General features: G+C 37.6%; 1 protein-coding gene across 1 annotated transcript; it reads left to right on the top strand.

Moving 5' to 3' along the window:
• The first annotated feature begins 7879 nt into the window (after positions 1-7879).
• On the top strand, positions 7880-8425 carry LOC132066387 (pectinesterase inhibitor-like). Its single transcript, XM_059459708.1, has one exon. The coding sequence runs from the start codon at positions 7880-7882 to the stop codon at positions 8423-8425; it is 546 nt and encodes a 181-aa protein (XP_059315691.1).
• The last annotated feature ends 4937 nt before the right edge of the window (positions 8426-13362 follow it).

Genomic DNA, 13362 nt, shown 5'->3' with positions numbered 1-13362 from the left:
CCTGTCATGTCTATATGGGACCACGCAAAACAATCGACGTTAGCTTGAAGAAATTTAATTAACTTGTCCCTGAGCTCTGAGGTTAATCCCGTGCCCAGGTATACCTTTCTATCCGGTAGATCTACGAACAAAATGATTTGCTCCAGCTCCTCCACGGTAGACTTGGTTGTATCCGAATCATCCGGTAATACAAACGATCTGAGACGGCGAAATCGTCCTCTTCACTAACCGGTCCGATCCCATCGTTACGTTTCGAACCCGTTTCCTTTAATTGCTATTTGGTGTCCTTGCCCCCGATTAATTCATCATCTTTTTTATCCGACCTTTTTGGAAAAAGTGGCGCTTCCTCGACTGCGAACATCTCCTTTGCAGCGGGCTGTTCACCTCGGATAGTTTTTATCCCCTCCAGGGGTCGAACTTCGGCAGAATCGATGTAAAGTGTTGACGGTATTGCTCTCGTACTATGAATTCACGGTACGCCGAGCAAAGCATTATACTTTATATCTCCGCCGATGACATAGAATACCGTGTTTGTTGTATGGTGCGTCGATGTTGACCGGCCAGAGAAATCTCTCCCTTCGTGGTTTCACACCCATATTGAACCTTTTAGTACTCGGGCTACCGGCATAATCTAGTCGAGTAGCCTTAGGCACATTCTACCACTCCAAGGATGATGTTTGCCGAGCTACCTGGGTCAATCAAAATACGTTTAACTTGTGATTTAAAAATAAGAATAGAAATTACCAATGCATCATTGTGAAATTGAATGATGCCTTCCGCATCCTCTTTACTGAAGGAGATGGAACCCTCGGGTATATAGTCCCGGCTGCGCTTCTCTCGTACAATGAAAACCTTTGTTCGCTTCATCACCGGCCCTCGTGGAGCATCCGTTCCCCCAATTATCATATTGATTACATGTTGAGGTTCCACTGGATCATCACGCTTTTGATTCTCCCTTTCTTTGTAATGATTTTTGGCTCGTTCACTCAGAAATTCTCGAAGGTGGCCATTCTTCAATAAACGAGCCACCTCTTCCTGCTTGTCGGCACGGTCTTCGGTTCGTGCCCATGGTCTCATGATACATACACATCATGCTCGGGTCCCGTTGACCCGGAGTCGACCTCGATGGCCTCGGCCGTCGACCTCGTGTCAGCCGCCGATGGCCAGAGACGAGGTCCGGGTATTGATGTTGAAGTTGTACTCCGATATTCTCAGCAAGTCTTTGTTGCTAACTGAGCTTCCGACGTCGCTTCTAAATGAGAGGCCTCGATTGTTTGACGGGCGTTCGGCCCTTTTATCGCTCTTACCCAAGAAGTGACTGGGACCAACCCTTGATTTTTCCGGCCTGAAGCTTGGCTTTTCCAAATGAGAGTATGGCCGATACCTTTCCCTTGATAGTCGCGTCTCCGTCGTAATTTTCCTCGACACATCGGAAACTTTTTGCTCATATTTATGGGTCCGGGAAGTTCGAGTTGGTCATCCCTCTACCCGAATCTTTGATTCGTATACGTTATGAACATGCGCCGGAGTCGCGATACTCATATTCTAACAAGTGTTCTTTTAGTTTGAACGAAGGCGGTCAGCTCAGAGGATTAAGCCCTTTGGTGAAAGCTTGTGCAGCTCATTCTTCCGGAACCGGAGGGAGCTCCATCCGTTCCCTTTGGAAGCGGTTCACAAATTCTCGTAACAACTCATCATCTCTTTGGGCTACACGGAAGATGTCCGTCTTCCGGGCCTGTACCTTTTTGGCTCCAGCATGGGCTTTTATGAAAGCATCCGCGAGCATTTCAAAAGAAGTGATTGAATGCTTGGGCAGATGGTCGTACCAGGTCAAGCTCCTTTCGATAGGGTTTCCCTAAACTTTTTTCAACAACACGGACTCAATTTCATCCTTTTTGATGCCATTGCCTTTTATGGCACAGGTATACGAAGTCACGTGCTCTTGTGGGTCCATTGTGCCGTCGTATTTCGGATATCAGAACGGCATTTTTGAACCTCTTCGGGATCAACTTCGGAGCCGCGCTTGAAGGAAAGGCCTTTGAATGTACCTCTTTGAATCCGACCCTTTCGAGAATAGGCGGAGCCCCTGATATCTGATCCACCCAAGAGTTATACGTTTCCATCCTCTTCTCTGTTGAATCTACCCGCTTTGCCAAGGTTTCGGGCATCTTCAGAACTTCAGTGGACGATCCGGCTCCAGATCCATTACTCTCGACTATTTGTGTTTCATCCCTCCTTGGTTCAGTGACTCCTTTTGACCTTATCGGGGCTGCCTTGTTATTTTTGCTCTGCAGCTGAGCTATTGCAATCCCCTGTTCGGCTATGGCAGTCCCTTGTTCCTGCAACATTTCAAATATTAAACGTAAGTTAATCTCATCAGAAGTAGTCGGTGTTTTCCGGCCTTGAGCCCCGGACAAAGTAATTGAGTTATGAGTATTCAGGGGATCGGTGGCCGAAAGGGCGGCGTTCTCCAGGTTGGGCCGATATTCTGCCGATTGAGGCCCTCTCTCGAGTCCACAGCATTGGGGTAGGCTGGATTTGCAAGTGGGTTTCGTAACCCACTGTTGTTCTCATTTTCAGCCACAATTTTGTTGTTGTTGACATGACCAGACTGTCCGTTGTTTGCCATTTTGTCCGTTTTTTGCGAAAACTAGCAGATTCCTCAATCAACGGGTGAAAGAAGGAAGAAGCAATGATTAAAAAATCACTATTATCCTAGCCCCACGGTGGGCGCCAAACATTTGTTACCCGAATTTCAGTAACAATTGAATTTATAAGTGAGGTATAGGATATGTGAATGAATTTTAATCTATTTTGGTGGATATGAAATGTGTATGGATTCGTTTGTTATAATATATATATATATATATATATATATATATATATATATATATATATATATATATATATATATATATATATATATATATATATATACGTATGTGTACTAATGTCGTGAATAAGTATATTGATATATGGTATATACATATATATAGCAATATATTATGTTGAATGGCTAAGCAAAGATAAAGAACACTACTGATTCGGACTAAAATCAGAGCGAGAGAGAGCTTTTATATATTTTTCTATTACAATGTTGAGATCTAAAAAAAACTAACCACCAAAAGTGGGACAATGTCCTTTATTTATGGGTTTGCCTCATGGGCCTTCTTTACAATACAAAGCCTGTTAGAATAAAGAAACCCCAAAAGGATAAGGTAAGACCGTACGGTCTGACACCCGTACGGTTGTCAGTACAAAATGACAAAATGGTCTCCGGATGCGTGGTAATATCGCAACCAGTTAACCGGACCAACGGACACGTTGATTTTGGATCAGCATACACGGACCAACGGACACGCTGGTTTTGGGGCGACGTATCCGGACCAACAGACACACTTTTATCCCTCTCGGGTTAGCTGTACCCGGCTTGGTGTTCACTTGGACTTACCTCCGGTTCCGGACTTACTGGTCATACATTGATCCGGTTTTTACCGTATACACTTTTAGCTATGGCTGTTACTTTACTGTAATGCGTCAAGTTCATTCTAAATGACTACACCCAACAATCATTGCATTCCAAACAACTAAATTCCTCTGTGCAATTTCATCAAACACTTGACAAGCATACCCAACTTACCCTAACTTAGTACAGGCAGACAACAGCGTAGTCCAAGAATAAACATCTGTTAGTGGCTGTTATCGGTTAGTTCTGTCCGATTTTGTGTATTATTGATTCAGTTTATTGATTTTTTGTTTGTAACCACGCTAAACTAATAATCAAACCAATAACATATTCGTTATCAGTTTTCAGTTAATCGGTTTAGGGTGTTTAATGATTTGATTTTCAGTTTAATTGATAAAGAAAACGCTCTAAATTGTTTTTGCTTTCTTTTGTTTCGTTTGTTCATATATATACTGCCTTCATGCATAAAAGTCTACACAAATTACAAGTGGAAGCAAATTCTAGACGTTATTGCTAAAACAAGGGAAATACATAACCTCCCCCCCAAACGTATACTCGGATTAATTATAATGCACCCAACCTTTGCGGGCGACCTATTACCCCCCTGGCCTTATTTTTTCTGTATTTTTGTACTTTTTTCGGCTGACATGGCACAAATCAAAATTTGATGCCCAGTTGCACAGTGGAGAGTGTTGCACACTCTCCGCCACATTGGCACCACATCACTGCCACGTCTTCTTCTTCTTCTTCTTCTTCTTCTTCTTCTTCTTCTTCTTCTTCATTTCAAGAAATCAATCGACCCATTTTCCTCCATTAACACACACATATTCAATTTCATCATCAATCATAAAAAGCTTATTTTCAAGAAATCAACCAACCCATATTCTTCCTCCATTAACACATACACATTCAACCCATTTTTTAAAAATTAACAACACACATTCAACCCATTTTCTTCCTCTATTAACACATACACATTCAATTTCTTTCATCAATCATAAATATCTTTTCAAGAAATCAACCAACCCATTTTCTTCCTTCATTAACACACACACATTCAACTCATTTTCTTCCTCCATGAACACACACACATTGAAGGGCAACTAGTCCATTTGAAGGGCAATTCGTGCAATTTCTTCATTGTTTATTTTGTAAACAATGAAGGGCAGATACAACAATCCATTTGAAGGGCAATTCGTGTAAACAATAAATATTTTTGAGCAACTGAAGAGACGGAAGAGCAACCGGTCCATTTGAAGGGCGGTTCGTGCAATTTCTTCATTGTTTATTTTGAAGAAAATGGGTTGAATGTGTGTGTGTTAATGGAGGAAAAAATATGGGTTGATTTCTTGAAAAGATATTTATAATTGATAAAAGAAATAATGTGTGTGTGTGTAATGGAGGAAAGATAGGTTGAATGTATTGTTAATTTTGAAGAAAATGGGTTGAATGTGTGTGTTTGTGTGTTAATGGAGGAAGAAAATGGGTTGAATGTGTGTGTGTTAATGGAGGAAGAAAATGGGTTGATGGATTTCTTGAAATGAAGAAGGGTTTAGTGATGAAGAAGACAAAATTAATGGAGGGTTTAATGGTTAATTAGAGGTTAATTAGTGTAAATATAATTAATAAAAGAAAAATCAAATGAAAAAAAAAAAAGGAAAAGTGGCAGTGACGTGGCGCCAATGTGGCGGAGAGTGTGCAACTGGGCATTAAATTTTGATTGTGCCATGTCGATAAGAAAAAAGTACCAAAAATACAAAAAAGTAAGGCGGGGGGGGTAATAGGTCGCACGCGAAGGTTGGTGCGTTATAATTAATCCGAGTATACGTTTGGGGGGGGGGGGGGGGGTTATGTATTTTCCCCTAAAACAAACTTGTTTTCTTCCGGTCGAGGGAGACCCTAGTTTGTGAGAACTAAAAAGTGGCCCACAAAAATAGAATTGGGAACGAAAGTAAGAAATTAGGAAATAATTTTTTTTATTTAAAATCTGAAATAACTTAATTATTTTTGGAGGAAATTTTAATATAAGCTTATTCTCAAAGGCATTTGTGTACTATGCCTAGTTTCAGAGACAGATGGAGCACTGTAACTTGGGGTTCAATTGAACCCCAAACTTTCAATGCGGGTATAAATTTGTGTAAAAATTTATTAAAATTACAAAAAATATTAGATATGAACCCATAACTTTAGAAATATAATGGTTTAGGGCTAAAAATTTAAGATATTGAACCCCTAAAATTTAAATCCTAGATCCGCCTCTACCTAGTTTGAGCTAAAAGTTTCACTCCATTGACTTTCATCCATTCTATAACAGCGCCGAGCAAAAGTCATGGTTTTCAAATTCGGTAAGGACGAAGTTCTATTGCATCAACTAAGGGTGTACAAAGAAAATCGACAAATCGCACTAAATCGATAATTCGAGCCAAATCGAGAAAACAATCGAGCTAGGGGTTTGGTTTGACTTGGTTTGGTATTGGAAAAAACAAAATCAACCAAAATTGGTTTGGTTTGGATGGTTTAGTGCTAAAAATTTAAGATATTGAACCCCTAAAATTTAAATCTTAGATCCGCCTCAGCCTAGTTTGAGCTAAAAGTTTCACTCCATTGACTTTTATCCATAACAGTGCCGAGCAAAATTCGTCCTTTTCCAATTCGGTAAGGACGAAGTTCTATTGCATCAACTAAGGGTGTACAAAGAAAACCGACAAATTGCACTAAATCGATAATTCAAGTCAAATCGAGAAAACAATCGGACTAGGGGTTTGGTTTGACTTGGTTTGGTATTGGAAAAAAAAATCAACCAACCCGATACTACATGTATACACTTTTTAAAAATATTTTATACATAAAAATATTTATTTGTAATGTAATTTATAAATATTTTTTAAAACTTTTCATAGTTTTCGGTCTTTTAACATATTATTTTAAGCTTAGACTTAGAATTTTGAATGATCCAATAAGTTTTATAACCCATAAATGTTAGTAACTCAAATAAAGTCCAAATCAATACTAATGCTAACAAAAGAAATTCAATTCTAATACTAACAATGACAATAATGCTGGATATCTATTCGTTAATTTTGATTGGTTTAGATAGTGAAAATACATAATTTATTTTATCTTTTTCTTTGTCATGTAATTATACCATTAGCCGTACTTATTTTAGCATGAGCTAGTATTTTTAGATTATGATCATTTTCACTATGGCTTATTAGTTAACAATATTTATTTTATGCAATTTCATTATCTTTTTTGTTGAATATTTTATTATAATTCATCACTCATCTCACATTTTGTGTTATTTTCTTAAGATACACCTTAAAACATAGCTGTATCTTACTAGGAATAAAGAAATATTTGAAGTAAAAGTTATAGATTTTGTATGATGACTTTTCCGAGAAAACTCGAGAAAACCCTAGAAAATCAAAAAACCCGAGAAAACCAAAAAATCCGAGGTTGAAAAACCTGACTTTTTTAGTTTGGTTTGGTTTATAAATTTAAAAACCCGACACAATTGGTTTGGTTTGGTATTTGAAAAATCCGAACCAACCTGGTCCATGTACACCCCTAGCATCAACTATTATTCAAGTTTTTCTATAGCACTAGACAAGTTAAAATTGTTGCTTTTTCCACCAATGAAAAAGTTAAGAATTTTTTTTCTATAGTTATACTTCTTGTTACTGTTGAAGGTTCCCATCTAATAAGGTAAAAATCGAGCAATAAACTAATTAAGGAAAAAACTCGAAAATTATGAAATAGAAAGAAAATAAAAGAATAAACGAACTTAAGGTATCATGTGAATTTTTTAAGAAAAGCTTAGCAACATTAATCTTTAGAGTCTGGCGCCTAAATGACACCTTTTTCAACCAAAAATTCCAAAAGGGGTCCTTTGCTACACGATTTACCCAAAGTTGTAACGGCTCCCGTCTGTTTCCATCTCCTATTTTTTTCTTTTTTTAAAAAATTATACAAGGCAAATCGTGTACCCTACACAATTTGCAAAGTTTTTTTTTTCAAATCGTGTAGGGGTACACGATTCCCCTTAAAAAAAAATGAGCACTTTGATATTTCTCAATTTGCATGATTATTTGTAACAAAACTCTAGTTTAAATACATCATCTATTTTCCTAATTAATCTTTAATGAAGTAGTAGCGAAAATAGAAAACCCATTGGTATTTAAGCGAGTGAATAATAAGAATCCTAACGCAATCAATTCAAAATTGGAAATTCAATCACAAAATCTTCAAAAACTTCCTATAGTATTCGAGCTCATAAATATCTGGTTAAAACTTTTCCTTTTTATCTTTGTCCTCCATATTCTACTAATGATCATACCTTAATAGAATCCATAAACGAAATGAATTATAAATACTGTGATAGAATGTTCAAGCGGATACAAAAAAGCCATAGAAATGGCATTTTCTTTTAACAAAGTTTTATTGTTGACATTTCTAGTTATACAAGGCATGTATAATGCGCACGCAAGGAGCAAATATCCAATCTCTTTGATTTGTTCAAAGTCACCTAATCCTTCTTTATGTCTACAAGCTTATAATTCTGATCCGCGTTCAAGTAACGCGGATCTTGTTGGTCTATGCCAAATCGCGATAGACTTTTCAGAGAAAAGCGCGAGGCAGACATTGGATTTGGTTAATCAGCTTCAACATAATGCCAAAGGGGCTATGGTAACGAGATTACAATCGTGCGCCTTTCACTATTTAAATTGCGCGAATTTGTTCAACCAAACTGGGAAAATTTTACAGTCTGGAGACTTTCAAAAGACCGTGGATGGTGGAAATGGGGCGTTGGCGGAAAGTGCTAATTGTGACGCCAGTTTTATAAGCTCGCGGCCCAAGGAACCGGACCAACTTCGACAGCATAGCGTTTTAGTGCAACAATTGGGTGCTGTAGCTGTGCTTACTGCTACATGGTTAGCCCATTTGGGTCCTGTGGCGTAAATAGATTGATGAAAAATCGTTTACATTGTTGCTATTGATGTCCATTTGTTAGTTACTGGGCCAATTGTTGCTATTGATGTCAATTTCTTAGTGAAATGTCCATTTTTCATTGAAAAATATTGTTTAACAAATAACTATGGTAGAGGTAAATTTGGCTGGATGGTTTAACAGTAGGGGTAGATTTGGCTAGATAGTACAATATGGTAGAGGTAAACTTGCCAAATAGTATAGTGGAGGGTAAATATCGACAATACATGAAAGTTGAGGGGTAAGATCTTTTCCCTTGATTAAAATAGGGAAGTAAGATCTTATCTAACTATAGGATGTAAGATCTTATCTAACTATCGTTTATGAAAAAATGATTGGGATGAATAAAAGAAAAAATTATAAAATTAGCCATGCTCAAATAAAAAGTAACATGAAAAAATTAAGTTTGCCTGATTTGAAAGATGTAGATGAGTGCTGTTTGTCAAAGATGAAACCAGAATATTGATGAATTTAGTTCAGCGTCCACTCATAATTTTAATAAATAAATTCAAAATGAAAGAAGGATATGTGTAATAATTATTGGAAACTGAAAAAATGGACATTCCAAAGGTTAGAGATTCAAATAAATGAAAAAGACTACAAGGAAACGGGTACAATAAGAGATTCGATTGCGAGGAAGTTCAAATTGTCTTTCCATTTATTGTGAGCCCTTTTATAATAAGAAAACCAAAAGTCATCCCTTAAGTGTAAGGAGAGGTTTCATATTTTTAAAGAAAAATGAATCTCGAAAATCTTTACGAAAAGGAAGGCTAGTACCGTGGGGAGGATTGTTTTTAAGTTATCGTATAAGCGGACCAGAACATTCGCAAGCGATGTGGGACTCTAACCCACTTTAACACCACCTTGCGCTCGAACCAAGCTGGGCGAAAGCCCCAGGCGAGGATGGTTCTTGGCTTATGGTGGAGGATTGACCAGCACCATATAAGAGAGGAACTAGAACCCATCCTGACAATATGGGACTCCAACCCCCCCCCCGGGACATCGAAGGCCCCGAACAATATAAGACGGCGGGCCCAACATCGGAAACAATGAATCAGGATGGACATGCACTACGATCACATGTAAGAAAATGGATGTTGGCTACTTCAGCCTTGTGGCTGGCGAGGGGATATTTATTGCCTAAGTCCATATAAACAAACTAACGGTACATTCCCCATCCAATGTGGGATCCTAACCCACTCTAACAATATTTGAGGCCATCTTAATGGCTCCCGTGTTTCAATTCTTCAGACTTATTCTCTCTTTTACTTTTTTTTTTTTTTAAATTATGTTTATAGAATGTACATTTATATCTTTGCACTCAAATGTTCTTGAAATATTGAAAAATCGTAACATCAATCCATAATTGAGGTGTTTGTTGTCTTAAAAAACAATAATTACTAAGGGTGAAAATGGAAAATAATACTAGTTAATTTATCTTGAAGTTTTAAAACGACAAATAATTTGATACAACTATTTTTAGAAAATTATGAGAGATAATTTGAAACGGAGGAAGTAGATAATATGATAGTAATTACTCTTTGTGCACAAAAAACAGATAACGAGCAAAATCATTTGCAGATGTCTTTTCCTAAACATATATATATATATATATATAAAGGGAGGGAGAGAGAGAGAGAGAGAGATTGTGGTCCTTAAAGAATTAGACATTTTTATTTTATTTTTGATATTCCCTTACATTTAACCAAGTAATTTGACTATAATCAATAAAGTGGTGTGTTTCGTCCCTCTACTAACAGGTCTTAAGAATTTAACAAAAAGATTAACTTAAGGAGGGAAACTGGAAAGTTATACTAAAATAACTTCTCTTAATATGAAAACTTTAGTTTCAAATAATTATTAGTATATTGATTTTTCAATAAATTTTTCAAAGACTTCCATCCTTATGATGGAGGAGTTAAAGCTTGACTCCAACCTGTATATTTACCAAAGATCATAATTACACGGAGGACATAGACCTTAGCCTCATTTACATGAGTGGAGGTTGGATAAATCCATCCTATTTCCCATTTGTATACTAACATTAAGCTGAAAGCGCTGATTAGTATTGCCTCTACTATTTGGTTGAAACCAACAGTAAAAGCATACTAAGTACATCAAGAGGTGCCACAAAAATTCAAACAAGTTAGCTACCATTGGATATGAATTTATTTCTTTTGCTCCTAAATCTAGAATTTGGGAGCCACGTCAAGTTCTAGCTTCATTAAAGCTCTAACTTGTACTTGAGGAAGGAGGAAGCTTGGGTGAAGATAGTAGAAGTTTTAGTCTTCTCCCGAGTTAGCAAGTAGGTCCCATTTGTAGAATTTCCCTCTCTTGTATATATGTTTGAACTCAAAATCACCATGTAATTAATCTGAATCTTAACAATAATCTCGGTTAGTTGCCGGGGGTGGTTTTAGCTTTTCTTTGATCATGCTAACGATCGTAAGAGAATGGAGATTCACAGCTGTATCCGCACATATGTTAATCCGCTTTCCAAGTAACGACGCCTCGGCCGTATTATTCTTCCGCATTGCCCGTAAAATTCGGCAAAGGCATGACAAACTTACCTCTCATGATCTCTGATGATACCTCTCACTCCAGTGGTGCCAGTTTCCTTTCTGACCGTCCACGGTGAGCTTGACCATGCAAATTGGGTTTATACGATACTATTGCTGAGAGTGAGTTATGGGTACGACCTTTTCCACCCAATTACATTTCTCAGCCAAGAACTAGGAAGTTCTGAATCAGGGAAGCTGTCACTTGAGAATTAAAGAAATAAGATGGTTGACTTGTTGAATAATGTACCAAGATGACATCTGCTCTTGAAACACAGCCTACCTATTTTTCCGGACTTTGACATATAACAATTGGTATACACTGAAGAATGTATAAGTGAACTTCATTCTTGCCTTTAGCTATCCACCATTTCCATAGTTGACAATCTTGTTTGTCACTGAACCAAACCAATACCACATGTATTGCAAAAGAATTCCCATACTTGTTTGGCGATTTGTCCTTCGCTCGAAGGTGTTCGGTGGTCTCTATTTTATGAATTGGACAACAATTACAAATAGAAGAAGGTAGATTCCAAACCTTTTCACTACATCGTCCGAGATCTTATTTTGTAAAAGCCACTGCGTTAAGAAGAAAGAGATCTAAAAAGGAACTCTTCGTATTGAAAGTCTTTGAGCTAACAGAGTGTTGATTCTCTTTTCTTCTCTCATGATACGCACGAGTTTCTTGCTGAATTTCACTGTAAGATCGGGGGAGTCCGGATAGGCAAATCCTTTGTCTCTCGGTGTCAAACTCCAATGGTGATAATAGAGTTGATTACACTTTGAGGTGAAATCCTCACGAGATTTCCTATATCCAGGTATTACCCCTATAGAAATCATGACCATAGCTTTTATAGGAGTTCTTTGATTGAACTAGGTGTGCAATAGGACCTTGATCGAGTCAATTGTCCCACCAAAAAGATGCCTCTCAACCTGTAGATTTTCCATAGAATAGAAGGTTCCGCAACTTTGCTATCCATGAGCCCCTCTTATATGTGAGATTGTCCATAAGCCACGTTTCTTAGGAACGATATCTTTTACGGTATTTGGCCTCAGAAATGATTTTAAGATAGCGTCTTGAGTCTGAATTTCCACAATTTCTTTGAAAAAGTATTCGAGGATATCCTTAAGGGATGCGAAACCTACACCTCCTTCATCGATTGGGAAACATAAGTCCTTCCAAGAGCACCAATGTTTCTTCTTCTACATCTCAAATCCATTCCCCAAAATAATTGGCAATGATCATCTCTATCTGTTCCTAATCGAGGTCTTGAGGATATCGACGGATAATAAATGTAGAGGAAGAGCTTGGAACGCGATTTAATGAGGGCCACTTTCCTCCGTAAGAAGAAGTTTTCCTTGCCATCCTTGTAGCCTTTTAGCAACTTTTGCCACCATATTATTGAAATAAACAATTTTTTTCCTCCCAACATAAATGGGGCATCCGAGATAGATCATAGGGAACTAGCAATGATTAAAACTAGTGATCCCTTTAATAATATTGATCACAGAGTCATCTTCTTTGAAAGCACATAGAATCGATTTTTCTCTTGTTGATAAGTTGTCCAAAACCTCTTCATATTTCCCCAATTTAGTCTTGACCTTTGAGATTGGGATCACGTAAGAACGAGAATAAGATAGTATCCTTCTTGCATGGCAATGAATATTAAGACCCCATTCTTATACATGGAAAATGGAATAAAATTTGATTGAGTTAAAGAGTCCATCATTTTGGAAAACAATTCGACTCACATAATAACGAGAGAGGGAAAAGAAGAGGGATCTCCTTGTTTGATGCCCTCTAGTGGAGTTGAAAAACCATGTCTAGTGCCATTAATATTGACAAAATGCTCGCATTAGTGAAGTCTCCAAACCTTTGTCAATCCATCTCTCCTCAAATTGTTCAAGTATTCTACAAAGATAATCCCCGGGAAACCCTATCATATGCTTTAGTCATGTCCAATTTAAGCACCACATTGCCATGTGAGAGGTTATGTGTTGAACCATCTCTTGGGTTAACATGATATTATCTGATTGATCTCGCCTTTGATGAAGCTTGTTTCGATTAGGAGAGACAGGTTGCATGGGCTAACCGAGTCTTTGATTCAACTAATTTCAAAGGATGTTGAAAATTTAAGAAAAATTACTAAGACTAATAGGTCTTGGTTAAATTAAGAAAAGTCCGAGGATTGTCTACTTTTGGAATAAGTATTAGACAAGTATGAGCGAGGGCCTTAGGAATCAATACACTGCAAAAAAATCAAGAACCATTAGTATCAAATCATCTTTTATGATTTCTGACAATCCAGATGCAATTTTGCCGAGATCCCGTGGTGGCCGTGAGCATCGTGG

The sequence above is a fragment of the Lycium ferocissimum genome, chromosome 8 (genome assembly GCF_029784015.1).
Source record: "Lycium ferocissimum isolate CSIRO_LF1 chromosome 8, AGI_CSIRO_Lferr_CH_V1, whole genome shotgun sequence".
NCBI lineage: Eukaryota > Viridiplantae > Streptophyta > Magnoliopsida > Solanales > Solanaceae > Lycium > Lycium ferocissimum.
Note: the sequence above shows the minus strand (reverse complement) of the source record. Positions and strands in the feature narration are given on the sequence as shown.

What these genes read in the sequence shown, in the direction of transcription:
- LOC132066387 (XM_059459708.1), top strand. Translation starts at nt 7,880, where the DNA reads ATGGCATTTTCTTTTAACAAAGTTTTATTGTTGACATTTCTAGTTATA.